Source organism: Condylura cristata, unplaced genomic scaffold (genome assembly GCF_000260355.1).
Source record: "Condylura cristata isolate star-nosed mole 26May11 unplaced genomic scaffold, ConCri1.0 scaffold00021, whole genome shotgun sequence".
Classification (NCBI taxonomy): domain Eukaryota; kingdom Metazoa; phylum Chordata; class Mammalia; order Eulipotyphla; family Talpidae; genus Condylura; species Condylura cristata.
The window spans coordinates 6,482,601-6,509,551 of NW_004567122.1; the positions used below are offsets into that span (position 1 = coordinate 6,482,601).

At 49.8% G+C, this 26,951-nt stretch overlaps 1 protein-coding gene across 4 annotated transcripts in view; it reads right to left on the reverse strand.

Annotated features, from left to right (window-relative positions):
- Window positions 1-26,951, reverse strand: part of CAMK2D (calcium/calmodulin-dependent protein kinase II delta) — a 239,027-nt gene that overhangs the window by 64,315 nt on the left and 147,761 nt on the right. For all 4 annotated transcript variants that reach the window (XM_004686618.2, XM_012727845.1, XM_012727846.1 and 1 more), the window contains exons 5-6: window positions 12,251-12,316; window positions 9,028-9,100 (exon numbers count right to left, since the gene is read on the reverse strand). In XM_004686618.2, the coding sequence (XP_004686675.1) occupies window positions 9,028-9,100; window positions 12,251-12,316 (139 nt within the window). The remainder of the gene's footprint in view (window positions 1-9,027; window positions 9,101-12,250; window positions 12,317-26,951) is intronic.

Genomic DNA, 26,951 nt, shown 5'->3' on the forward strand with positions numbered 1-26,951 from the left:
TATGAGAAAGACACATTTTATTCTCTTGGGGACTTACTCTTTTAGGTTCTGATAAATATTTTTTTTTTTTTTTTTTTTGGAATAAGGCTGTGTTTATGTCACTGTTTCCCAACCGGGACTCTGAGACACATGGGTGCTTTGCCAATAACCATCAGGGCAAAGTGTCGAATTTCCCTGGGTTGGCTCCTTGGATCTTAAGAAAGGCGAAAGGGTCAGGTCTCGAGGACTGAAGTCTGCCTTCCCGACAGCTGGGCGGACACTTGGTCAGACCGGTCGGGCCTCAAAGCTGTCTTTCCGTGAGCAAAGCTGACACCCAGCAAGTCTCCACTGTGCCTCAGACTGGAAAGGCTGGGGAACAATGTGCTCTGCAAGGGCCGAAACAATGAACTGAGAAATGGAAGATTCGATTGGATGGGTTTTGCATCCATCTTAACAATTATTTCCATATTTTCCCCATGAATTTGCAACTTTCTTCAGAGCGAGCAAGTCGATTTTGTTGATTGTTTTGACCTTGTACAAACACAGCCTAAACCAATTATTTACGAAGTAAGCCAGCCATGCAAGTTAGCAAAGAGTCATCACTTGGAAGACATTAGGTGAAGTCTGCAAGAGTGAGAGGGTGGACAAGTAAGTCTTCAGCGGGTACCGGCTTCTTCAGGCTACAGCTGCGCACTGCCATCAGATCCATCCCTAACGTGACAGTTGCTAATGGAAAGAAAACCTTTGTGCTGCTTTTAGGGTTGGGAGGATTGTGAATTACCTCAACACTAACTACATGATCATTCCATCTGAATGGGATGATGATGTCTCAAGAATATGAAAATGTCCATGCTGAAATTACTAAGTCCTAACATAGGAGACTACTTGGAACTCTAATATTAATAAACTCTAACCACATCTGACATTTGTTTTCATAAGTAAAATTTACAGCCTCCGACATTCATGCATTTTCTAATGTAATGAAAAAGTCATTTCTAGCTACTTATACAATCAACAATTTGGAAAAACCACATCAAAGTGTAAACAGTAACTTGTTTCTCTGAAGCCTTCACACTCAAAGGCACAGAGATCTCCGTTAAGACGCATAGGTCCTAATTTGTCAGCCACAGGCTCATTCAAAGAAAGAGATCCAGTTGCTTTAGAAATCAGTCATTTGAGGCCTCTCACATCAAGTGGTATGGGAGTTTGTTGAGCAAATCTAAGTGCCATTGGTGTATAAACATAAAAAAAAAAATTTTTTTTTTCATGTGGTCTTATTCTGACCACTCAGAAAGCTGGGCCACGCGGTCCCTTAAACACAGGGACCCAGCAGTGGGAAGAGATGGCGTCCCTTGGGCACTAATCACGCACACCTCTGAGCGGCGAGGTCTCGTACTAGCGAGAACAGGGATGCCTCTGTGCAGAGCCTCGGCAGCCGCTCAGGGAAACAGGGGCTCTGCGTGGCTTGGTGTTTGCGTTATCCCCACAAAGACTGTTCAGCTGCAGCGATGGACGAGAAGAGGCAGGACCATGCCCAGGTCGCCGTGAAGACTTCCCAAGTTATCGCATGGAGGGGCTGCGTGTTTGTGCGTGTCTTTCAGGTTAAGTTAGAAGAGAAATGTGGAGGGCAGACTGAACTATCAGGATGATCCACGACTTCATTAAAGGAAGATCTGCTTTTATAAACTCCAAAAATCAATCCTAAAGGCCCGCTTCCATGAGAGCTTGAAAATAACGCACACACTAGCTTCACATCCTCCTCGGCGGTCTAAATCAGAATCAATCTGCCACCACACTTACCATCCACAGAGCCTCCAACTTAATGATATACTATCGCTACAAAAATTTGTGGGTGAGCACATTAGCTCAGACTCTGAGTTCCTACAGAAAAGGGGTTTGATACGTGGTTACAGTCCACAAAAGCTGCTATAGTTTCTGAGCCAACCGGGGGTGGCTTCACCACTGCCGTCTTATCTGCTACCATTTCTTCTGTTGAGGCTCGAAAGCACACGAGAGGGGCACGATCGGAAACAGCCCTCCCAAGGCAGCGGCGGCCGAAACGGGAGCCCCGACAGCCCTGTCCGTCTGTCGGGGGGGGGGGCAGGCCTGCGTGTGCGCGCGAGGTCTGTGGTCACGGCCTCTGCGGATGCGGGCGGCTTACAGATCCTTTCAATCAATCTGCTCCTCAGATCAATGTCCCAAGTGCAGATTATATCCCGTAGGAGTAGAGACGAGACTATGGGCGCCCCTGGATTCCGCACACGGCGCTCTGCCTCCGTAAGCCGCAGCAAGCACCTGTGCCTGACCGCCTGCGGCCGGCTCTGCCCACGTGCACGCGTGGCATTCAGTATTTGCAGTGCCTGTTCATAACCCGGGGGGAGTCTCGGTACCCCTACATTCAAGGCAATCGGTTCGATTCATCTTGCCATGGAGATGAGCCTGTGTTCTCCTAATGCAGTCACTCTCTGAATATGATCTACTGACGGGCTCACACAGGGGCTCCTTCCCCACCCTGCTGCTTTGTCATGATGCTGGATTTTCCATGACATCTGGTCTGAGTGTCAACGGCCATTTATAGCCTGTCAGCTGTAAATGAGCAGCAACTGTTGGCAAGTTTTGCTCTGTAATTCCATGGGGAGACAATGAATGTGTCTTTCATTGTGGTTTGAGATGCTCTCTCAAGTACTGGTATCTCAAAGAACATCCGCGAGTTGCTGGACTCAACCTTTACGCTGGGAGAGACTAGGAGGTAATTAACTCACCCACCTCACTTTCTAAATGAGAAGAGAGGCCCGAGAAGACGAAAGCAGACTTTCTGAAGCTTTCTGTGAACAAGCTTCCTGGGTGGTGAAAATCGATGCGCTTTTCAAAAGGGGAGTCATTCAGTAGACAAATCAAAAATATTTGTTATCCATATCCAAATCAAACAAGGGGGAAACGTACCAGAAAAAGAAAAAAAAAAAGTGCTTTTTTTACTGTGCTCCTTAAGTACATTAGAAACACCTCAGGAGAAGTTCTAAGCGAGCATGATCTTTATTAATGCACTCATTCAGCAAAGATGCCCACCATTTTTGGTAATAATCCCACTGCAAGCTTGTCTCTGCACAAATATAGAAACAAACCACCTAATCAACCACTAGGGATATACCCGGCCAGTAAAATTCCATATGTTTTTCTTTCTCTGCTTCTTAAGGACCATTACAAAAACTGCAAGCCATCAATTTTATAATTCCCTATTATTTGATTCCCACCTCCCCCCGGATATTAGCTTTTTGGTAAAACAGTCATCTGTTTAGATGTCTTTAATTGCAAAGTCTTAGTACTTTCGCGTGTAGCTACCATTCTGTGCTTGGGTATGTTTGCAGTCACTTCTCCTTTGCCAACCAAGGCGTGAACAAAGCCCCAGAAATAGAGCGAAGCTGGGCGAGTCAACGCGAGGCCTGTGCTTCCGGCTCACGCGCACGAGGCGCCCGGGCTTCTGGCTCGCGGAGAACCCACGCGCGGCCCGGGGACGGCTGGGGGCTGCCAGCGGATGCATGCGCAGTAAGTTCGGACTGGCACACCCATGAGGGTTTACTTGAACTCGGGCAGAAGCCGCCAACAAATAAAGTGGGAAAAACCGAATGTCTTCCCAGAAGCGCCTGTGAGCTGGGGTCGGAAGCTCGACTGTGTGCCCCAACCTGTCTCTTCATTTTACGTCCACATCATCGGGACACACGGGCAGGCAGGTGGACGCCGCGGAGCGCGGTCACCACCCTGGGACCCGCCGTTACCTGTCCCTCCTGCGGGGCCTGACGGGCCTGACACCTACAGACCATCGGTGAGAACACTAGAAGCAGCAACTGGAGCACACAGCTCATCAGGGGCTGTTTCTAAACTACCTGGACACACATTCTTCAACCTTCTGTGCAGACGTGTTTTTGACCACAGAAATGACCTTGTCATCATCTGAAAACAATCTGATTTATCTGCTTCCCTCGGGTAACCAGCACCTACTGAATCTTTATCCTGCTCCTCCACCAGAAAACTAACTGCGTCCTTTTCTGCTCAACCATTTCCCCTTACTCTGATTAAAGAGACTTAAAAATCCTCAAAAATCTCCCGGATTATTATATTCACTAAAACACCCACTTACCTACCTCCCTCCTGAAGGACAGATCACCCTACCACACCCTGTCCCTCCATTCTTCACTTCTCCACTTGGTAACATTTGGGGGGCAGGGCGGCGGGAAGGGGAGGCCTAGAAAACTGACAGCCGCCTCTGGGAGGCCATTCGGAGGCTGGCTGGCTGCTGAAAGACTGGTCTGTGGGTGAAGCCTCCTCACTTGCCGCTTTTGATGAGGTGGTTTTGCTACGGTGTCTGACCGTTCTGAGGAAATTTTACTCTGTGTGAAAAAGTTACCTGGGAAACCGCAGTGACACGACTGTCTGCTTGCTTGTGTCAGCGGATCCCCAGGAAGCATCTTCTCCGTGCTCCTCAGTGAGACGACGCCTCCACCCTGCCGCCCTCTCCCCCTGGGGACCCCGACGTTCGGCACCGGCCTCTGTCTGGACGCAGCCTTGTCTGCGGCAGAGGGTCTTCCCTCAGGCGGGAACAGCGCTCACGGCTTTCCCACTGGTCTCCACACGCTCGCTGCCTTGGTGGCCTGCAGGAGCATGCGCGGGGGTCTGCCCTGGCCCTGCTCCGCAGCACAGGCGCACGTGAGGACCGGCCCCAGAAACTGCGCCTGTGTTTTCCCCCTTATTCCTGAGTTTCCAGTCATCAGGCGTTCACCATGTCCGCACTGAGCTGCAGTCATCCACCCCTTGCAGTCTATTTTTAAACACACCCAACTAATTGCCTGAAGTGACCTAAATTAAATGTGGCAAAGACACCTCTTCCTTCTCTGTCTCATTTGCCAAGGCTGTGGCCAACGCCCCCACCCCAGACTCCCAAGCGGGGGTCTGTTACCTATATTCATCTACGGCCAAGCGGCACCACCCACGAATGCCCACCGTCATTCCAGATTGCATCTTAAATATCTTATCGGTGTCTTGTTTCTAACGATACAAAGTGTGTTATTTATAGCTCTGGAAGATTGGTAGGTGAGGTGATTAAAATCTTTGGATTCATTAAAAGCAGACCCACGCTCACAAATCACTCTGGCAGGGGATTTTCCCATCACTGTTTGACCTGTTCAAACAAATGCAAAGAGTTTCATCCCACTACGGGTGCAGACTCTCGGGACAATCCGCCTGGGCATGGGTCATATCTTACTAAGTGAGAAACCAGGACTGGTTCTTTCGCTCCGGGCTCCTTGATCTCCCCTAAGTGATATGAAAACGACCGGACTGCCTGGCTCTTGGAGCTGGAAGATTCGAAAGCTCTCATGGCACAGCGGAGCAGTGACTGCCACCGGTGGAAGGCGTGGTCTTGATCCAGACCCTCCCAGGCCAGAGCCCCGCTCCCCACTGACAGTTCTGGACCTGCGTCCCCAGCGCGAGGCCTCCCGGACCCCACCGGCAGCTCGTGAGTGCCCTGACGCCAGGCGCGCCTCTGGGGGCCGTGGACCCGCTGACACGGCCTGGCGTGGGCCACGGCTGACTGCGTGCTCAGGTCCCGCCACTCCCCCGAGCCATCGCTGCCTCAACCCTGCCTCCGGGACCTGTCCTTTTCTACCTGGAAAGCTCCCCTGCCCAGTGGTGCCCTTTATGCTAGGACAGCATTGCCTCTTCATTGTATCCAAAGTCACAAACTCTGTTTAGGAGTTGAGCTTCAGGGTGACCATTTATATTATAGATATGCTTTTGACAGAACTCAATCCAGTCTTAAACGGAAGGAGTAAGGAGCACATATTTCAATAAGGGGCACGTATTTACCAGGTATAGGTGCTAGGTACTGCGGTGTAGCACAGTGTGTCAAACAGCTGGTATTCTGGGGATGACAGCTGTCCCCGAACTGCTCCCAGGTGCCTCTGAAATGCACACAAACGACACTTCTGTGTCTGGTTGCCGCGGACAAGTTAAAACTGTGCAACGCGCATCGTGCTGGATAGACTCTAGCCCAAGAGTCAGGCTATGAAAAGAGTGCCAGATGACTTAAGAACAGAGGCAACCTTTTCTTTAAAATCTGATCATGAGAAAGGCCAGGGGTGCCCTTTCTCACTTGATGGGCTGGGAACTAAGGCTGTGCTCCAGTGAAGACACAGCCAACTCCAGGCCTGGCACCTGCCTGTCCAGGTGTGCACAACACCTGCCCTCACAGCGTGGGGCTGGCTCAGTGCGTTTAGGGCCCGGCCACCGGAGCCAGCTCTGAGCCCTGGATTCAACCGAGGTTGACACCGATTCAACCAGAACAACAACAACTGCAGAAATTCCACCGAGTTCCACTGCAAGTCTGTCTCTAACCCCTTCTCAGATCAGAATGAGAAATGAGAACAAAGCCACCTTCTGCCCAGGAGGACGCCTGGTGGCTGGTGGGTGGCTCTTCCTTTGGGAGAAGCCTCACCAGTACGTGACCTTAGCTTCCCTGGCGGGAAGATGGTTGTGTACGTGGCCCACACCATGGGCCCAGAGTCACTTCTGATGAAGGCTCCAGTCTTGGACAAGCCCAGCCTTAGCCGAGTCCAATTCCGCGACCCCACGGAATATACTTTGAAACTCCTGGGAGACGATTCCCGGCGTTCACTGGCTCTATCAGACAATGCTTAGTGCTCACGTGGTGTGGAGTGAACGATTCAGGGACAAATGTATCGGAACTGATGCCACAGCACAAACGCTGTGCGTGTCTGCAGATGCTCACCTAAAAAGGAGGGAAGAACCATGGGCCCTGGGAAGCGACCCCAGGGCTGAGCTGTACATGGCTAGTAAGGAGTTTTTTGAGGTGACTGCCAAAGATAGGCGTTTTCAAAGGAACCTATTTTTCCCTTTGGCCTGCTGATAAGTGTCAGCAGATGTGCGCAGCCCCGTCTTGGCTAAAAGTGGAGGCTATTAACCTTACCTCTGCTTTTGACATTTAAAACTCTCAGATGCAGACTGAAATCAAAGGGAGATTCCAGAAAACTCGGCCAATGTTTTGCTTACAAATCTTGTCTTCAAATAACTCGATAAGGATGATTAGAAATATACCCTCCTAGGACATACTAAGTGAATGAAAACTGCAGACCTTCAGTTAATCAGGGCTAGAGATATCTGCATTTGAGAAACAGCCTAGTGGTCCAGAGAACGCACAGCTCATGACATTCACGCGTCCTCCGCCACCCTACCCGAGGCTGGGAAGGGGCTGGGCCCTGAGACAGGGAAGCTCAGCGCTCTGGCGCTCATCACACTGTCAGCTAGCACTGCTCTCTTCTCACTTCAGTTTCATCAAAGCCTTTACCATGTCTTTAAAGTTCCCTAAGCACGACCATGAGAGTATGAGAAAGGGATGGAGAAAGAACCGAAGAACAGCCTCGAATTTTTATCACTTCCACATGATCTAAACTTTCCTCAACCTCAGCTGGTAGCAGAAGCTGAAGTGTTAAGCCGATTAGTGGGCTATAAATGCTCGGCCGGTGATATCTGACAGCACAGTTTGACTCTCTGCCTGTGCTTGAAAGGGGACTGTGCTGGTGTGTTGGCCTTGGGAATAGGAATGGAGAGCCGGGAAGCCCCAGAACTCCTGGAACCTGTGTTCAAGAGAAATGAGTGCAAAGTGGGGGATTGATCGCACGCCCCGATCGAAGATCTGAAACGACTTTATCTGTTTCCTTCACACTGCAGCTAACTGGTCCTCGCTGCCGGCAAGCACAGCACGGTGCAGGAGAAGGCGCGGCACAGGGCGCGTTTCACAGAAGGAAGGGTGCTCACGCCACGCGGTCACTCACGCCACATTACAGTTCTGTCCAGGGCTGGGGGGCTAAGGAAACTGGCAACCTAGTGTTGAAGCTACAAGTGTTTCCCGCTGGGTGAAATGGGATTTCAGGGCGCCTTCAGAATGTACCAGAGGTGGCACAGGCCCGAGGCGCACGCCTGTGCTGTGCTGGAGCGCCCCTCTCTGCTGCCCCTCGAGAGCCATCGCTGCAGCTGAACAGTCGCTGCGCCGTGGGGTGCAGCCGCCGGCTACTCACCTCGGGGTCCCGGCGGACCACGCCCCTCTGATGGCAGTGGCGCGGCCTCCAGATCTGCTGAATGCAATGACTGCACGCAAACACCAGGGGGCGCGTGTTAGTGCCGGGCCACACTGGGGTCTGTACACCCTCAGGAGCACCGCCAAGGCCGGGAGCAGACAACTGGGGGCCCCTCACTGCCGGAGCAGAGCCTCTGCTGGCTCGGGCAGGTCGAGAGCGCGTGCCAGAGCGAGCCAAATGCGGACCTGGCCTACAGCACGTTCAATCAGGAGCTTATTTCCTGGTTATAAGTTCTTACAGGAAATGAGCTGGAACACAAATATAATTTGTGTTTTATAGCTGATGTGCTCCCCATCCTCCCCCCACCCCGCAACAAACTTTCCTCTGTTTTCTGCCATGTTCCTCGCCTCTCTCCAAAGCTGTCACATTAGCAGTTAAGGTGCCACCGTAAGCTTAAATTAAGATACATAATGAATTTCTGATAAATCGTTAACTCCTCATGCTTTAATTTAGCTGGCAATTATTATCTCTCGCCTGAGGGCTCGTCAGGCTCCAATGGAGCAACGGGGGAACCAGTTGTTCTGCTACAGCAACCTGCGGTCTCAGAACAGAAGTGGTGTGTGGATCTACAGGCGGACATACATCACAGGCCGGAGGTATCTCCAGGCACACGCTGGCCAGTCAGCAACGCCTGCCTCCTCCCCCCCAAATGGCCCCCGGCCGGTTACTGTTTGGAAGTAACCGTCGGTCTTCCCCTGTCCTCCCCTTTTTTGCTGTGATGTATATTTAGCCTGTAGACGAGCAAACTGAAAAGAGGCGACATGCATTATCATTCCATCCTCTCGTGATGTTCAGGAGCAGTTGAAGCCAGGCACCCTTTCACCCCCCCACCCCCAGCCCTTTCCCCGGGGAGGGTGGGGGGAAACTCCTTTGATTCAGATTTATGAACGCATATACTGACCTTCAGGTCCCTGTGAACTATGCCATTTAGGTGACAATGATTTACACTTTCTAGAATCTGCTGTATACAGTGACTGTAAAGATACAAGGTAGGGTGGGAGGGAGAACATTTTAAGGCACATAATCACAGCGAATGCAAATAAAATGAACGGTTCAGATGAAATGAACAAACCAACAAAAAATACACTTCCACAGTTTTTTTCTCTAGCTTTATGCTAGAATTAAATAACGCTGATGCTAACGAAAATGACACCTGACACAGAATTTGTGACACGTTCAGACAAAACAATTTGAGCGGTGTCTTTTCGTCATTGCAAGTCTACAAATGAGGTCATTCCAATGCCGAAGTCGGAATTTCCATAACCAGGGAGAAAAACGTATAAATGATTCCCAGAACATTCAGGGAAAATGTTTCAGAGATATAAAATTTATGAGTGTTTCTCAGACACACCTAAACTGTTTAAAATCTGTTTAAACATACGTGATGAAACAAGAGGGTGAACACAGATGAAAGGGCTGGTGAACAGGTGTTAAAAAAATGAAGGGGCACGTTTACTGCTTGACTTACAAACGGTGTGTCCTGTAGAGTATGTGAACAGAACACCCAAGCCTCCCTGGTGGCGCGGGTCAAGCACACAGCTCCCTACGGCCACCTGAGTGTGGTCCCCGGCCAGGGGGTGACCCACACGGCACCGCAGTGTATGCCAGTCAGCCTGCCTGTCCTGCTCCCTGCTGTCTCTGGGAGCCCTCCTACGCCCTGCCTCTCTGGCCCATAGCCCAGTTCTTCCATGCACACAAGTAAAACTTTAAAAAGTGAACGAGAAACAATAGGAGTCTCCAACACAGGGAGAATTTAAAGTGAACCCAGGATAAAACAAATCCCGCTCCATTAAAGGATGCTCTGTGGGAGAGGTGGGAACTTCCACGGAACGAGAATGAAAATCTCCTGGGGCACGACTTGTTCAACCCGACTCCACGCACCTCCGTGACGGCAAACTTCCCCGACTGCTACGTCGGAGCACGGTTTCTGCTGTGAGTGAGGCTCACCGCCACATCAGAGGGAGGCCCAGGGGACGCCCTCGGGGCTGCAGGAGTGAGCTCAGACACACACTGACACAGCGCGTGGCACAGGGATGGGTCCCACCGGGCACTGCGTGATTCCAAGGCAAGGGCCCATGGACCTACGTCCATTCAGGGGTCAAGCGAACGTGTGAATCTGGACATTTGCAACCGTTCAATGCACAAAGCAGTATGGCTGCAAAGTAAATTCCTGAGTTTATGAAAGCATATAAATCATCACTGGCTTTTAACAAAATAAAGGCCAAGGCACTGTCACGACTGGGATTTTACCGCTGAGACTCCCGTGCTGTCTGCTTGAATCGTGTGCGGCCTCTTTTGGTATCGCCAGTTCTCTTTCACATCATAATTCTTTTCCCTCTACAATAACACCCACTTTCTGCACCTTTTTTTTTTTTTCCTTTTCCCTCAGGAATAGGCAGTTTACCTTCTCTTTTCAGACAGGTTGGAGTAACTTATACACTGGATGAGGGATGGAAAATAAAGTCGTCAACAATCATCCCTCGCAAGCGAACTTTGCCAGTTTCCACTGGTGAGAACAGATTCAAATTTTTATGTCTGTGAGAACTATTACGAGAATAGACTTAAATCGTTTGGTCTCAGGCTGGAATATACTCTTTACAGTCATAGTTGGGAAGATGCTGTTTCCTTCCCTTGACTTTGTTTCGGATTCTAGACTGGAACTATGACCTACAGTGCATCCCACGACTTAACGCAGCCAGACAGGCCCATGACACGGGGGATGCCCCGTCACCTGCAGGGGTTTCCAGAGTGAGCATGCTCTCCATGTCATTCCAACCAATATTTATCGAGTAATGACAAATAACTCTGAAAAACAGAGAATAAATGAAATTCTCTCATTTAATTATATCCTAAGATTTCTGCTCTCGACCAGCAGGAAAACACCTCTTTCCTAGGCGGCTCTGAAGCCCGTCTGAGGGAGTCCCACGGGACGGGGACAAGGGCCAATTCAGCCATCACAGGACAAGGGACACGGGACTCCCCGTTTCATTCTGGCAGTGAACACTCCACCGCGGAGGCGGCTAGCGCTCATGAGACGGGATCACAGGCGCACGGCAGGGACCCAGGGTGGGGGCGGCCGAGCGGGCTGTCGGCACGGGGTGGCCGCCCTCAGCCGCCGGGGCCAGCCCGTCGCGCCCCCAGTGCCCCGAGAGCCACTAGGGAACGGGGCGATTCAGGAGCTGAATTCTGACGGCATCTCCATATACACAGTGAGCAGCTAGTGAGCCCACTGCCCAGGACGCGCCTCCGGAACAGTTGCCATGACCTGGGGACACCAGTCCCCATCAGCCCACGTCGTGGCCAGGCAAGGGGATCACAGGCTCCATCCGACCCCAAGACGGTACTGCCGCTGGGGCCCCGAGGGAGTCTGACGTTACACAGGGAGTTAGCCATTTCGCATTTCTGCAAAGATCTTCCCAGTGAACAAGCCTGTAAAATCCTGAACATTCTGCAGTACCTGAAGACATATTTTTGAAGTCACAGCTCCAAGGGGTTTCACCAAAGTGCAACCGCTAAAATGAGTATTTTTCAGGGTCCCCTCGAGCTTGGTAGCTGGGTCTCCTCGTGGCCTCTGACTGGGCATGGGCTGCTCAGTACAACTTTCTGTGATGACAGAAATACTCCGCAGACACTGCGTCCATGCCATGGCCACCGGCTACTTGCGGCCATGAAGCACTCACAATACGGTCAGTGCAACTTTTAATTTAATTTCAATTTGTTGAAATTTAAATGGGCATCACCACGCTTGGCTAGCGGTTTCCACACTGAACAGGGCAGGTTCTAGAGAGGGGAGGACCTCAGTCACTGAGCTCTGCTCTGCGCCAAGAAGCGTATTTCTTCAGCAGGTCACTGCAGTCGGCCTTTTTTTGTTTTTAATAGACTATGCATTCCTACCCTAAGTGCTAGGCGGAATGTGTAAGGCCACATTCATCAATTTTTCTTCCCCATCCCACTCCCGAGCTTCATCTCAGAGCTCCTTGAGAGAAGAGAACAGAGCTCCTTGAGAGAAGAGAAACCCATTCAAAGTGCGTCTTGAGAAGAAACCAGAGTTGGTGTTGAGATCCTCACACATCCTTGGTCAGGACATCTCTGGAATGACGTCTCACGCGGGGCCTGTCACTTACCTGGCATCCGCTTCACTGTAATATTCTCTCGCCACTATGTCTTCAAACAGTTCCCCTCCAGTGACTCTGTGGAGACAAACAGGAGACTTGCATTGGAAATGAAGTCCCAGCAGGCATCAAGGGCGTGGCACTGCTGTTCACGTCTGACTTTTACTTGCGGAGGGTTTTAAAAATTATTACCAATACAGGCCCTCCCTGGTGGCGCAGCGGGTTAAAGCACAGCACTGAGACTCTAAAGCCACTTCTCTAAAGCCACTTCTGTATTCGATTGCCGCCTGCCCCGGAGGTGACCCACATGGCGCAGCAGACCTCTCCTGACCCGCCCGCTGCTCCCCTCAGCAGTGTACTTCGTCCATCTGCCTATTCTGCTCCCCACTCTGTCTCTGGTGAAGCCTCTCACCGCCCCTGAGCCTCTGGCCTGTACCCCAGTTCTGAATGCACAAATAAAAATAAATCTTTAAAAAAAAAATTATTACCAATACAAAGCAAGAGAAAACAGCACGGAGAAACCAGCATGGGGATTATGCTTCACAGAAAAGTCAACCTACGCGAGTGACACATCTGTCCTTTATGTTTGTCCTGCCGTCACTGGGTCTGAACGACACCATTTTGCACGCATACCATGAACACTGCGCTGGCAGCTTGCAGAAATGGTTTCCGTCCAACCCTGCGGGCCACCTGTCCAAACGTGAGCTCAGCTCTGGTGAACTGTGGGGTTTTCTCCACAGAGGCGGAGGACTCTAGGCATCAGGGCAGGAGGGGAGCTTGCAGGCTGAGTCTGGCTCCAGGGGTTACTCGTGCAGCCCCCAAGGAAGTGGCTTTTCATCCTCAGAGATCTTCCCAGCTACCGGCCACGCTGAGGCCCAGTGCTTGCTTTCCTCCCACACACGTGCCAGGAGAGACCGGCTTCAGGCTTCCGCCGGGAGCCGGGAGGCAGCAAGGGCCCGTGCCTAGCAGGCCCTTCCTGTTTGTGTGTTCTTTGGGTCACGGTTTCCTAGTTCCTTCAGGAAGTGCCTTCAAAGTGTGGGTTTCAAAGTTCTAGAAATAAGGAAATGGAGCTATCTTTGGGATTCATTTCTCCTGCAAGCCTCCAAGATTGCTGCTTTGGCCTGCAGTTCCCTAACTATCGACTCCCTGGTGTGGGCTTGGGCGTTTTCTCGTCCCCTAAAAAAAAAACATGTTTTGAAATTTCAAAGTAATGTAATTTTGTAGTAAGACTCTAAAAATATGGAAGTGCACCAAGACCAAGTTCTCCTCTATTTTCTAGGATAAGGTAAATTTAATAGGATGCAATATGGTCAACTCTTTGAATGTCTTGAAACATTGATGCTTCTCCCTTGCAAATAGGTTCCTAGAAACACATACTTTCCTCAGAGAGTAGAATTGCACAATGCACCCAAATTACTAGGCTAACTCCATCCTCGACTTTAAATCACGGGCTTTAAAGTGAAACCACTTTAAAATGAGTACCATCAGAAGTATTTCCCTGCCCTTTCAAAAAAGATTTATGTATATAAGAACTAGGGTGCAGCCCAGAGGTGTGGGGGAGTGAGAGGATTCACCAGAGGCAGAGTGGGGAGCAGAACACGCAGACCGACGAAGTACACTGCTGAGGGGAGCAGCGGGCGGGTCAGGAGAGGTCTGCTGCACCATGTGGGTCAGCTCCCTGGCCGGAGATCGAACTTGTGCTTTGATGGCTACAAATAGCTTCACAGCGCCGCACTTTAACCCCTGTGCCACCAGGGAGGGCTCATTTTCCCCTTTGTGAAATAAGGAGCACATACCTACGCAGCACACACACACATACACACACACACACACGCGTATTTGAGAGTATGTCCATAATTCTGAGAGGTAAGCTGGCTAGGTGAGCACAGTGTTATACCAGAGGGGGCTCCATAACTAAGGTTCCACGTTCCCTGTCCCACCTACTGAGGGGCAGAGCGGAGTGGCCGGGGGAGGGAGTGCAGCAAAGACTTGCAGAAACACAGGAGCACGACACAGGCGAAGAAGGGTCCCTGGCTTCTCAGCCTTGGACTTGCACCAGGCACCTGAGGGCTCGGAGGAGACTCGTAAGCCGAGACACGGAGAGATGCCTGGGAGAGACACAAGGGGAGGCTGACAGTGGCCGCCTGCACCTTGACCTTACTCCTTTGTCCCAGACTGCTGGGCCCCCACTGGGAGGTGCCTTAGACCTGTGGCGGGCTTTGGGGCCTGTGTCCTGGCCCTCAGTGGGGGCCCCTCACCCGTGCCCTGGGTGCACCCCCTACCCCAGGGCCTTTACACCTACTCATGCTTTTCAGAACAGGTGCAATGCATACACCTCCATCACATGTGGAATAAATTCCTCTTATCCCTTAACTTTTGACTTTGATTTTGTTATGACCAGAGCTCACCCATCCAAGTTACCCGCTCCCCAGTGCACAGCACTGTGCTCTAAAACGTGCATCATCGTCGCAGCTATGATCGTTGTCTGTGGGCTCATCTGCTTCAAGTGTCTGTCTCCACAGATGTAGCAGTTACAGGAAGGTAGACTCTGTTCCTGCTCTTTCACTAAGAAACTGCCAGGATGGAGTCAAGTGATCTGTTGAGCCTGTGATGGTGAGCATGAGGAAAGGCCCGCACCACGTGACTCAACCGGGGTCAGTTTCTTCTGTCCATTACCTTCTACCTGAATACTTAGCATTTCGGTACTTTGGAAGTATCCACAAATGATTGTCTCAAGGATTCCAAATTGGATAACAGCAATGAAAAAAGGCTGAGGGGTTGTGTTAATTCAAAGTCTAAAGACTTTCTTATTGATTTGAACACAGGCAGATTTGCTGAGCCATCCTAAAAAGTACAATCAAGATGACAAAGCTGATTCAACTCATTCAATTATTCCGTCAAAAACCTGCTTCAGGATGGGGGCGGCAGGCTGAGGGGGGTACCGTGGGATCTCGGGGGCATGGGGGGGGGGCAGGCGTGGACACTGCCCAAGCTTCGGCATTCAGTAGAACTGGTAAGCAGAGCGGGATGGCTGGGTTCCCATCATCTGAAAGCATGCTTATCTTCCTCCTGTTTTCCTGCCAAATGTCTGATTACCAAACCTAACCCTTTAAAATCAGTCTGCTTCCCTCTTTTCTCATCTTACACAGTCATGGATAACTTCTGTACCCTTCCTCGCTTCTAAAACTCATACCCAAATCTAGACTCCCTGCTCATTCTAGCTCTCAGAAACACATGCATTCAAAACAAAACAAAACAAAAACTATGACCCCAAATTAAAAAAATTCTATTCTTCAAATGGCTTTTCCTGTTCTACGGCCAAGAGAAAGAATAGTGAAAACAGCACTGTGAACCACAACTAAGGGCACAGGTAATGAAAACAAAAGCAGAATCCGTTGCTTCATTCTTTGCCACGTTGCTTCTCCAAGCACACAGAGCAGCCACTGAGTTTTTAAAACTCTGTGTGTATGTGAGCGAGAGAGAGCTTCAACAAGATCGCTTAGTATAAGATGGTCTCGTTTAAGGCTCAGGCAACGTTCGGCAAATTGTATGTATCAAAGCAAACGCCTTCTGAGGTAAGGAGGAGACAGCACTCTAGGCCTTTAAAAAGAAAATCATGCAAATTAAAACCCGAATGAGGTGCCAACCCACATCCACCAGGATGGCCGCTGATGAAGGAAAAAAGACAAGTATTGGCAAGGATACAGGCATGGAAGATGGTGCAGCTGCTGTGGATACAGCATGATGGTCCTCTAAGATCTCAAACAAGTGTCACCATATGATCCAAATGAACAGAAAGCAAGGTCTGAAAAAAAAGACGTTGTCCGAAGGGACTTTACTCACAGCCCTGAGACAGGCCATCAGCCCCGTGTGCAGGGGTCAGTGCACAGATAAGCAAGGTGTGCAGGCACGCGGTGCCCGCCTGCTCGGCCTCAGGACCCAGGCGCGCCGACCTCTATGAGCACTACTGAGCCCCCCACTTAAAAAGCACTGAGATATGAAATTTTATGTGCATCTCAGCACAATTCAAAAATCCCTTAATTCAAATGTCAGACGATGGCAATGATAATGTCAAACAAATCCAGGAAACATCTACTGAAGACTAGGCAGACGTGGCCACTCGTATCCCAGTTCGAGGGTTCCAGGGGGCTTCAGAAAATCGTCCACACCACCATTGTCAGTGCCAGCAAGTTCTGCACCAGCCAGGACTGGAAACTCGTAACCCACTCCAGTTGCATTTTCCCTTAGAGGCAACGAAGTCGATAGGGAATAAAGCAGACTCAACACTTTTGTTTAATATCAAGCAACGGGCGGGGTCAGGTCAGGTCCCAGTTCTCCTGGGCTGTTCTGTGTGTAGCAATAAAATGCAAAGGGAAAGGACAGCAGCTGGCAGCACTCAGCGCCAGCGGGTAGGCGTGCACGTGGTGCCAACCAGGAATTCCGTGGCTCACCGCTGGCGCTGCGTCCGCCCGCCTGACAGGCCGAGCTGAGCCAGCGCATCTGTGGGTCCCGGGGGGCATGGACCGAAGCAGCGGCGGAGCTCTCTCTCGGGGACTATCACGTCTGACAGCAGAGGGTCTCTCTGCGGCGTGCGTGAGGCGTGAGCTGTTCACAGGCTCCCCTGAGCCCCGACGGAGACGGCCCGAGCTAGGGCCGAGCGGGCCGTGCTTTGGAAAGGGCAGTTGTCTGTCTCTCTCGGCGCGTCTCCTCTGCCTTCCGGCTGGGGCCCTGGGGCAGGGTCCCTCTCTGCCGTCCGCCGGCCCGGGGCAGAGCTCGGCCTGACCACAGCCTGCTGGGCGCACGCGAGACACGAGACCGGCTGATCCGCCTGAGTAGGTCACTCCGCTCTTCACAGGAACACAAAACACACACGGAGCGTTCGTGGCGAGGCGGACGGCGGCGCGTGGTCCCAGGCCCTGCGGTCCACCCTGAGCCCAGGCACACGAGGACAAAGCCCTCTGGGGGTGAGGGTCTGGCTGGGCCCGCGGGAGCTGTGGCGATCGCCAGTCTACGAGGAGCGAGCAGGGATGCACGCAGGCACCTCGCAATGCAGACAGCCCGCGGGCAGGAAAACCCCACTCTTGCAATTACTACTCATTTTTCTGTTTCCTCTAGCCAGCTACATGCTCCCCTTAGTCAGGGTGTACAGGAAGTAGTTTTATATTTATAACAAGCTATAAGAATATTGAGGTCACTGACCTGCAGCGGACCACCACGGTATTTTAAATAGTTTGCAGTCAGTAAGTGGCATACCTGCTGTGTATATAACAGCATGCATAATGCATGTGCTGTGTAATATCAACTGTAAAATCTCACTCAGAAAAAGACACACATTCTGGAAACAAAATTGCTACAAATGCTAAGCCTCTCCAAAGATACTTTATTCTCTTGTCTCTGATATCATAAAATTAAGACCAAGACAGGCAGGAAAGCACTCGCCACTTAACAGATTTCCACATACTACAGTTTCTGAAGAACAGCAAAAAAGTACCGACGAAGAGGTTTCAAAAAGGGGGCGGGGGGTGGGGGGGTTCAGCAAATCAGAAACAAACTGCCTGCTATGGAGAAACTGTGAACTGCTCTGGAACTCAGAAGCTCAGAAGCCAGTCAATGCGTAGCTCAGAATCCAGGACATCAGCCTTCCCTAAGAGGCTGACGATGACAGCGCTCGGCACGCACTGGGATGCCCCGGATACTCCACGCAACGTGGACAGCATTATTTTCAATGTATCTGCAAATTCTAGTCCCTGCCATTTCCAACATGTCTTCCACCATCGCGCGTCCTGCCAACATTTTACTATTTTGTATGCGCGGGTAGTTCTTAGAGAAAACCTGAAGTCATTTCTCAGAAACTGTCTGCCGGCAGCCCTCTGAGTGAGGCCGCGAACTGGCCGCCCTCACCTTCGAGAACCATCCCTCCATCCCTCCGGTTCTTCAGCCCGGGGGCACCGGCAGGAGCTCAGCTGGAGGTTAGAGCCAAAGCTGCCTTTGGCCGAAAACATCACTGCTGCTCACTCGTACTTCACAGTTAGTTGCGCTGAGACAGTTCTGTGTGTCAGTAATTCAGCACCGAGGAAGGAGCCTATAGTTAGCCACGAGACGTTGAGCTCAGACAAAGAAAGCAGCCACGCAGGCTCGTTTATTCCCCAACGTGGTCAACAGCGCATGTCTGCCCAGAGACACTCCAGGGAGAGCCCCGGAAGAGAGGCGACAAAGGGGTGAAGCACGTCACTCGGTGCGGAGACATCCCCCTCAGACACCAGCGAAACAGGGGTCAGAGAAACCCTCCCAGAGGAGGGGCCGTTCCAGCAGGATTCATGCAACTGACATTAACGTGGCCGGGGAGCAGGGGCCAGGGACGGCGAGGAAAGTCGGCTGAACTAGAGCAGGAAGGGCGCAGGCGGACTGCAGTGGGCACCTGGTCCCTGCCGTCCGGTCTGAGGAGGGTCTCCCCCCACCACAGTAAAGCCCCAGGCCCCACCCGGCCAGGAGAGGGAGCGGCCGAAGCAGCATCCTCCCCGTGCTGCCGTTTCCCACTTCTGCCAACGGCACTCTGGGCTTCCCCTCCTGCTTATACTGTTGCACATGGACACGGACACCAGTGAATGTCTCGTAGCCCGACACTGTCCCAAACATATGAATTAGTCTCCAAGGCAGACTCCACGAAAGGGGCCTACAGAGATGGTCACAATAAACATGCCAAGAATTAGTCTGACTGTATTCCCAAGCTCTTGAGCAAGTCAATGGAGATAAAGCAACCAGCCCTGGTTCCTCGTCTGACCGTCCACCCTCGCACGTCTTCTCCTGCCTCCAGGTGAGCTTCCCACTTCAGTCTAGTACATCAGAACGCGGGAAGCGCGTTCTGAATTTTCACCCGCATTTCAGCCGGCTCCCGGGGGCATCCAGGGCGTCTCGCATGTGTGCACACATATGACAGACACACCCGCTTGTACACACGAGGTGGCAATGTCACCTCGTCTTTCGTCAGCTGCAGAAAGTTCTGTGAATTTCAAAATAAAACACAAGCATCCCAGTAAAACTGTGGCCTGAATAGCCGTACTTCTGAATTATGGAGTATTATTCTCAGGAGATGAAGCTGTGTGGCCTTTAAAAAAAAGGTAACAACGTCTTTGCAACTGAGACGTTCCGCCGAAGCTTCACTGAGCAGTTGCTGCGAAGCTTCGATCACTACATGCAAATTACTGTGTTTAGCACTTGTCTGAATTTTTGTTTATACTCACTCACTTAGTGTATTTCCTGTGTATCCTAGAAAAGCCTAGGCCTAGGTCAAACTACTGCGGACTTAAAAAACGATTTATTTGTGTATATAGTTAAGCTACTGATACCCCTTTCCAAAAAGACGCGAGATCATTTAGATAATTTGCCAGATGATAAACGATCACGTTTCCTCACCAGAACTGCTAAGTGCACCGATCTATGGTTCTTACTGAGGTTAACACATAAGAGGAGTAACAAATTTATGCTTAATTTGCCACCTAGGAAAGTCTTTAAGATCTGGGATTGCCACCAACTTTTATTAGAACAGCTCACCCAGAGAAAATGCACTGGAACTGAATTTCATAATTATTTCCGGAACTTCAAAAATGATTTGCTGAGGAGTCAGGGTCAGGACGGGAGCACGCGTCCTGCTCTCCAAGCATCTTCCCAGTCTCACTGCTCTTGCCTGGTTAGCAACGAGGGTCTGTCACGGGACCCTCGCCGAGGCCCTCAAATCCGCTCAGACGCCGCTCTTCTCATCAGAGCGGGGGGGGGGGTCCCCTCTACCTTGGACATGGCTGACGATTAGGCCCCAGTCTGCTCAGTGCTCTGCTCTCAGGAATGTCCTCCCAACTACTTAGCCCAGTGACTTCCTTAAGTGTGGAGGTGTGACAAGGTATTTCCCCTGTGGAAATGACATGACTGCAACTGCCACATACAGGCCAAAGAAGGAGCCTCAGTGGCCACCAGTGCTTCCGACGCGACTCACTGCACTCTCTCTACCCCAGAAGCCACGTCCCTTCCCACAGCCCAAGTCACAGTTAATAATGCAAGAGTTCACCACGCCATCCAAGCCAAACCCTGGCTAATCACCCTTGACTAATTTAACCCACTTTTGACCATCCATTATGAAGCTCTGTTAAATTTGCTTTATAAATTAGTCAACGGTTTCTAAATGGCTTCGTTTCTGCATGGCAAATTTGTATTCACTGTACTTGTTTGCCGGACGACGGCAGCCACGGCCACCGCATCTCTCTCGAGAGAAGTGACCAGCCTGCTCCTACTTTTTCCTGCTTTTCAGTTTTTCCTGCCACCAGGACAATCTCTCTAACAAGCCACCGACTCTGTCACAGCCCAGCTGAAACCCGTGCGTGGCTGCCCACGCCCTCTGCCAGGGGCCCTGACGGGCCACTTTGTACAAGTGCGATGGCGAAGCATCTCTGACCTTCTCCCCCAAAGCTGCGCTCGCTGGCCTGGAACATACACTTTTAACTACGACCTCGGCACACGCAGCCCTCCGGGGTGCAACTCTCACACTGCACGCACCAGCTTTTCATTTTCACACAAATTGCCTTGGGCATAAGCTGCTTACACTAAAATCTTTTCCAGATGGCACTGAATGACTTTTCCTTGCACTTACAGCTTTCAAGAAAAAAGCTCAAGGTTTCTCCCGTATGAAACACACACTGGCTGACAAGTGAGTAGCTCATTGTGATTTGAAAGAGAAGTAGCCCCCCAAAAGTTACACGAGAAGACATGAACAGAAAATCAGTTACAAGGAGGCTGAATGGTAGATGGCCTCTACTATTAAAGCCGTCCTTGAAAAAAGGGACCGGAAGTGCTGTCCCTCTGCATCAAGTGTCTATCTGTGCTTTCAACCAGTATTTACAGGTGCTTGTGTGTCAGAGCCTATGTTAGGGGAGAGAAATGATGTTTGCCAACCTGCAAGAACAACTAGACCGTGCACAAGGTAACAAGATTCCATGAGGGACACACAAAAGATCACATTTTCTAAGCACACATGCTTAGCTATTTACTATAAATAAGTCAGCTGAAACATCAAACAGGAGCAGTGTGAACAATTAAAGAGTCTTAAAAAGAATTCACACGTAACCACAGGATGTGGTCAGTCCCAGGCTGACCACAAAACTATTGCCATGAGGTCAGTAGCTGCAGATAAGTCTGTGATTAGAAATATTTTGAGTCAGTGACACAGTGCTCGGTTAGTGAAGGAACAGGGCAGGTGCTGGTGGTGGCCCTATAAATGGCAGGGCCTGGGCCGATGCAAATTTAGCCATTGGTGGCAAATTAAAAGGAGTTCAGAATGCCTGTGGGGCTGCCAAACAACAGGAAGTATGTCCTTCACACCAGATATATGGTAAGTGCCTAAATGAATGCAAAATAAGTAAGCATTCACTGAGATCTCTATCATTCGGATGACCATTCACCTTAACTTAAGGTCTAAATCACTCTGGGAGTGTTGGAATAAGGTGAAGAAAGACTTTCTGAAGGCAAGACTGGCTTCCTGCAGCACAGAAAACATTTAGCAGAGAGTTAGGAGCAATCCCAGGTTTCTACATCCCAGCTTTCCTATGCAAACATTGAAAAAGTAATAAATCAATAAAAGCAAAGAAATTACACAGTCTGTCTCTGAGTTGGCTTCGGCAGCAAAAACCACTGTCTGTTGATGTGGGGAACACACCATGCTGGGAAAGGCAAACACCTGCACTCCTGCGCCTCCTCAGGCCCACTGCCCCCCACCCTGGACCCCCACATTCCTGCCACCCAGGGGGCTGCTTTATGGATCTGGGCAACCTTTTCCTGGCAACTCCCTTGGTGGCCACCTGGAATGCAATGCCCTGTAAAGACACTGCCCGTGACCTGGAGCCTGCAAGTCTGGAACCGCGCAAAGGACCCACTGGGTCTGTTACAGGTGGAGCCAAGCCCAAGAAATAATGCAAGGTTAGACACCTGCCAAGCATGCAGAAAACCCTTGCCATCTTAGGGTTCTTGCCGGGACTTTGGTGGCAAGTTGGCTTTATCTGTTCTTTCACCACCTCAGCCTTCATTTATAGGGCTCAATAGGTGTTGCTAGCTTACAAAGATAAAATTCATCATGTGCTCAGCGAAAACACCTAGCTTTTATCCCAAACTCAACAAAGTTATCTACCTTTACTGATGGAGGAAAAGAACAGAAAGCCTGAAGGAGACACCACAAGGTTAAAACCTGACTCATGCAAGGAGGTGGGGGCAGGAGGAACTAACGTGACCACGAACCCGTCATGGAGACGCCTCTATCGGACTGCTGGAGGGAATATCGGAAGCCCAGACCTGAGGATGAAGATCCACAGATGCGCCCACTGTGAGACTCCACATAGTTACCTAAAATCAGTAGCAAACAGGCCCCTCCACAAAGAAGTGAGCCCCTCCCCAAGAGAAAAGGACTCCATCAGGGCAGTCTCTGCCCAGCCTGGAGCAGCAGTCCTGCCCACCTGTGCCTGTGCAGACGCTTCTTCCCACCCAGTCTCCCTCCACAGGCGGTGGCCTCCTGCCTGCCGGTGACCAGCTCCTGCCGGGGCTTCTCACTGACCTCCCTCAGTGGAGGCCGCTCCCCTCAAGGCCACCCACCTGCAGCCATGCAGGCCTCTCGCAGCAAACCTGACCCTCTCGGCGCAGCTCTTCCTGCCCGCTTGAATCTACACAAGCATCCTTCTCTGTCTGTCCCTGCTCCAGAGAAACCTGATCTCTAAATAGAAGCGAGTCTCCATCTCGAGGAGAAACTCGTGTGTGCCTTGTAAGGGAAGCTCTGGTGAAACCTCTCCCAGAGAGAACCCAAGGACCCTCCCCCCACCATACACAAAATAACATCATTTATTATTACTACAATGATCAAAAAGCATGAACTTCTGTCTGGACCCTGTCTGAAAACGAGACATCATACAGTAGCTGCCAATCAAGTTTCCACTGCAAACACAATTGCTCTACGGTTCTCCCCAGGACCGGGGCTTGGCCTCCCATGGCGAGGAGACCTTGACACTCGTCTCTGTCTCTCCCTCACTGGGGAAGCCCCTCAGTTTCCAAGGGTCCATGTGCCCAGACACCTCACGGACATTCAGAGCTTCACTCTCTGCAACCTCTTTCCCATCATATTTTCAAAAAAGGCAAATGCATGGGAACCAGGTAGGCTGCCTCCTTGTCATCCTGGAGAAAATGTCAGCTGGGCAACGGAAGAAAGTTCAGAATGAAATCCTTGGGTCAATAAAAAAGAGAAACAAACACATGTACTTTCGAGCAAACGACTAAAGGCTGTTCATGAAACGTAGTCCCTGGATAGCAAGAGTGCCATCTCTTAAAAGGCTTACAATAGAAAAGTTAGTCAGAAGTCTGTGATTTGCATTTAATTTTAAAAGTATTTAGGTACCTTAAAAAATTAAATGGAAAGCTTTTAAGCAATGCATTCAACGTTGCTGCTAGATCATTTAAGTTAACAGAGAACCTAGAGACAACATTATGCTAGGCCAAATTAAATATTATTTCTTCCAATAGTATCCACAAAGTCAGAAATGACAAGTGAGCAAGACAAGTTAACACGACCATAACATGTGAGTTATAATTTATGGAGAGACTGGAGTTTGATTTCTTTTGTAGCCTACCTCTAGTTAGCTATCTAAATGGTTTTTTTTTTTTTTTTTAACTATGAGAGATACTAGCTTCATGTTAACACCACACACCCAGCACAAGACAAAATGTGAAAACAGATATGGACACAATCACTTCAATTAACCCAAAAAACGCCCTCAAATGTCCACACTGGATTTGTGTGTACAGACATTTTGGCCCTGACCCCTGCACGATTATTTCCCTTCAAGAGAGGTAAATACCAGGACTGTGCCCACAGAGCGCAAATTAGAAATGAAAGCAACAGCTTCAGTCAGCTTCCATATCTGTGCTTTGTTCGAGGCCATGGAACCTTCAGGAGATGGTGCCTGCTGTTCTCCATACTAAATCAGTATGGTTTACTACACGAGAGACTCAAATCAGCATTGTATTTTCTTTCTCACATTTATTTAACAACTGTTTTTACTATAAGTGTTGGCAGGTTAGGGAGGAAATGCCTAGAGTACTTCTTCATTAGCCCACAAGGACTGACTGACCTTCAACTCTTACTTGTTTGCATTGAAAGCCCTCTGGGGCCTTTAAGAGATTCCAAAAAACCTTTCTGGAAAGTGGTCTGATTTCAGACAAAATGATGCTTAAGATATTCACTGGAAGCAATTTTAATTTGAAGGAGATGAAATTTTCATTAAAACATGCACAACAGCTCTAAGGAAATGGATTTCATTACAAGGAACAGAACTGTCTAAGGTAGTCCTTTGAACTCTCATTTACTCAGAACCAGTTATATTTCTCTGGTCTTCTGGTGCTGATGCGTGAGGGTCTGAAAGAATCACCAACCAGTCCCAAAGGCTTATTGTAAGTACTGTGACAAATTCCTGGGGCCTGTGGAGAAGCTGTAGGGAAGAGGCAAGACCCTGCCTCAGTGGTGGCATGGTGAGCGACGCCAAGCAGGACTTTATACACTGCCAAGCTATGCAGCCAGGCTCTTCCGGATAACAGAGTCTTCACAGAACTATCTCCATGAGTTTGTGAACTCCCACATTTGACTAATGTAATCCAGACTTACTCTTCCTGCTACCTAAGTCCCCCCCTTTTGAAGATCAAAGGCTTCACGTGTGCTCTTAGTTGGCACCCACTCTTTCCTCTGAACCTTACTCTTTAGTCCCCTCTGATTCTTTTTTTTTTTAAAAAAAATAAACATTGGTATTTTTTAAAGATTTATTTGTGCATACAAATAAACTGGGGTACAGGTAAGAGGTGTCGAGGTGGTGAGAGGCTTCACCAGAGACAGAGTGGGGAGCAGAACAGGCAGATCGACCAAGTACACTGCTGAGGGGAGCAGCAGGCGGGTCAGGAGAGGTCTGCCGCGCCATGTGGGTCACTTCCTGGCCAGGAACCGAACTCTCAAACTGCAGCAGCTGCAGCTAGCTTCATAATGCTGTGCTTTAATTCCCTGCGCCACCAGGGAGGGCCCTGATTCTCACTTTTTACCTGGTCTTCCTTCTTTACTGGCTCCTCCAAATCAACCTGTGGGTGAGTCATCCAAATCTCTGTAGACCCTCATTCACTTTCCAACTATTAATCTCACCTTCTAACCAGTTCTAGTGAATGTCTCTTGATGGACACCCAAAGACAACTCAAATTGTGCAAAAACAGATTTGTGGCCACCTGCAGTCTCACAGTAAACTGGATCGCCACTGACATGCCCTCCGTCCAAATTCAGGTACATTTTGAGCCTACTTTCTTCCTCACCTGAGCAGTCAGTGGTTTGGCGCCTTCCACACGATCCAATTCCAGATCATGCACTTGACCCCTTTTCTCTATCACACAGCCCAGGAAGCTGTTCACCACATCTCACACGAACTACACCAGACTACAACATATCCATCTGTTGTGACAAGTGCCGCTGTAGATCACTGCAAAATGCAGCAGCACAACATTCGATCCCATGAGTAGCACCTGAATAAATTAAAATCCAGGAAGGACTGCTGAGATAATGTATTCTAACACAGATTAATGCGGTGACCTTTCCAAGGGCATCCGTCATGGAGTAATAGAGCCACCGTTAGAACCAAGAACCCAGAATCCTGACTCCTTCCTCACTGCATTCGTAATCAGAGTGGATTTTCAAGTTTGAGTCTTGGCTTCTGAGCTGAGATACCTTTCCTTTCACTGTCAAAGCCATGTGATCATTAATTGCCCCTCCCAGCCCTGTGTCTGCATTGTAAAGAATTTGTAAAGCAAAATCTGTTCCAGATCTTGCAAAGGTCCTGACAATACTATGTCACTGGGCAAATCACACTGAAAACACTATTTCTATGCTGACATCAGTGGCAAAATACTGGGACTAATTAGCAAACGCCTCCCTCTGTTCATTGTGAAATGTGCATTCAAAAATGGACAGAAACATTGTAAGTGAAAACTTTACTCCACTTGAACTCCAGAAAGGTCCTTGTAAAGCCAGCTCTGCCAATCACCACCACACATCGGTGGAAGAATGAATAAAGGCCGAGGCATCTGTGCATGCATGGACTCAAGCTTTAACACCTAGACTTGTAGCTCCACAAAACTCAGCTAATAAAGGCAGTAATTTTTCCCTCAGGAGAATGTGGGCCATTAAATTACAGAAGTAAGAGGGTTTGCTCTGTGCATTTGCTGTCTTAAGCAACTTGAAAGGGTAATTGTTTATTTGAAGATTACCATCCACTCCTTGGACAGAAAGAAAACAGACAGACTAAAACCATGTGCCCGAACACTAATTGCAGTGTTTCCACGCCAAAGTGCAAAACAACAATTAGAGAAGTGCCTCATGTGGCTGGTATCATGAGGAAGGGGATGGTTTCTTAACTTTTTCCCCCAAATAACAAAAACTGACTCCTTCAGGGAACTAAAACTCTATGATTTTGATGGCTACGTTAACGTGTGCCTTGAAAACCTCTCCATTCTTAATGTGAATAGCCTTAGTGTATTCTTTTAAATGACTCCAGGTCCTGATTATGATTATAGAAGTTGGTCCTGTACAGGTTGAAGCAGTTAACGATCACAGCAGTGTGCAGAAAACTGTCAGAATGAAATCCTTGGGTCAATAAAAAAGAGA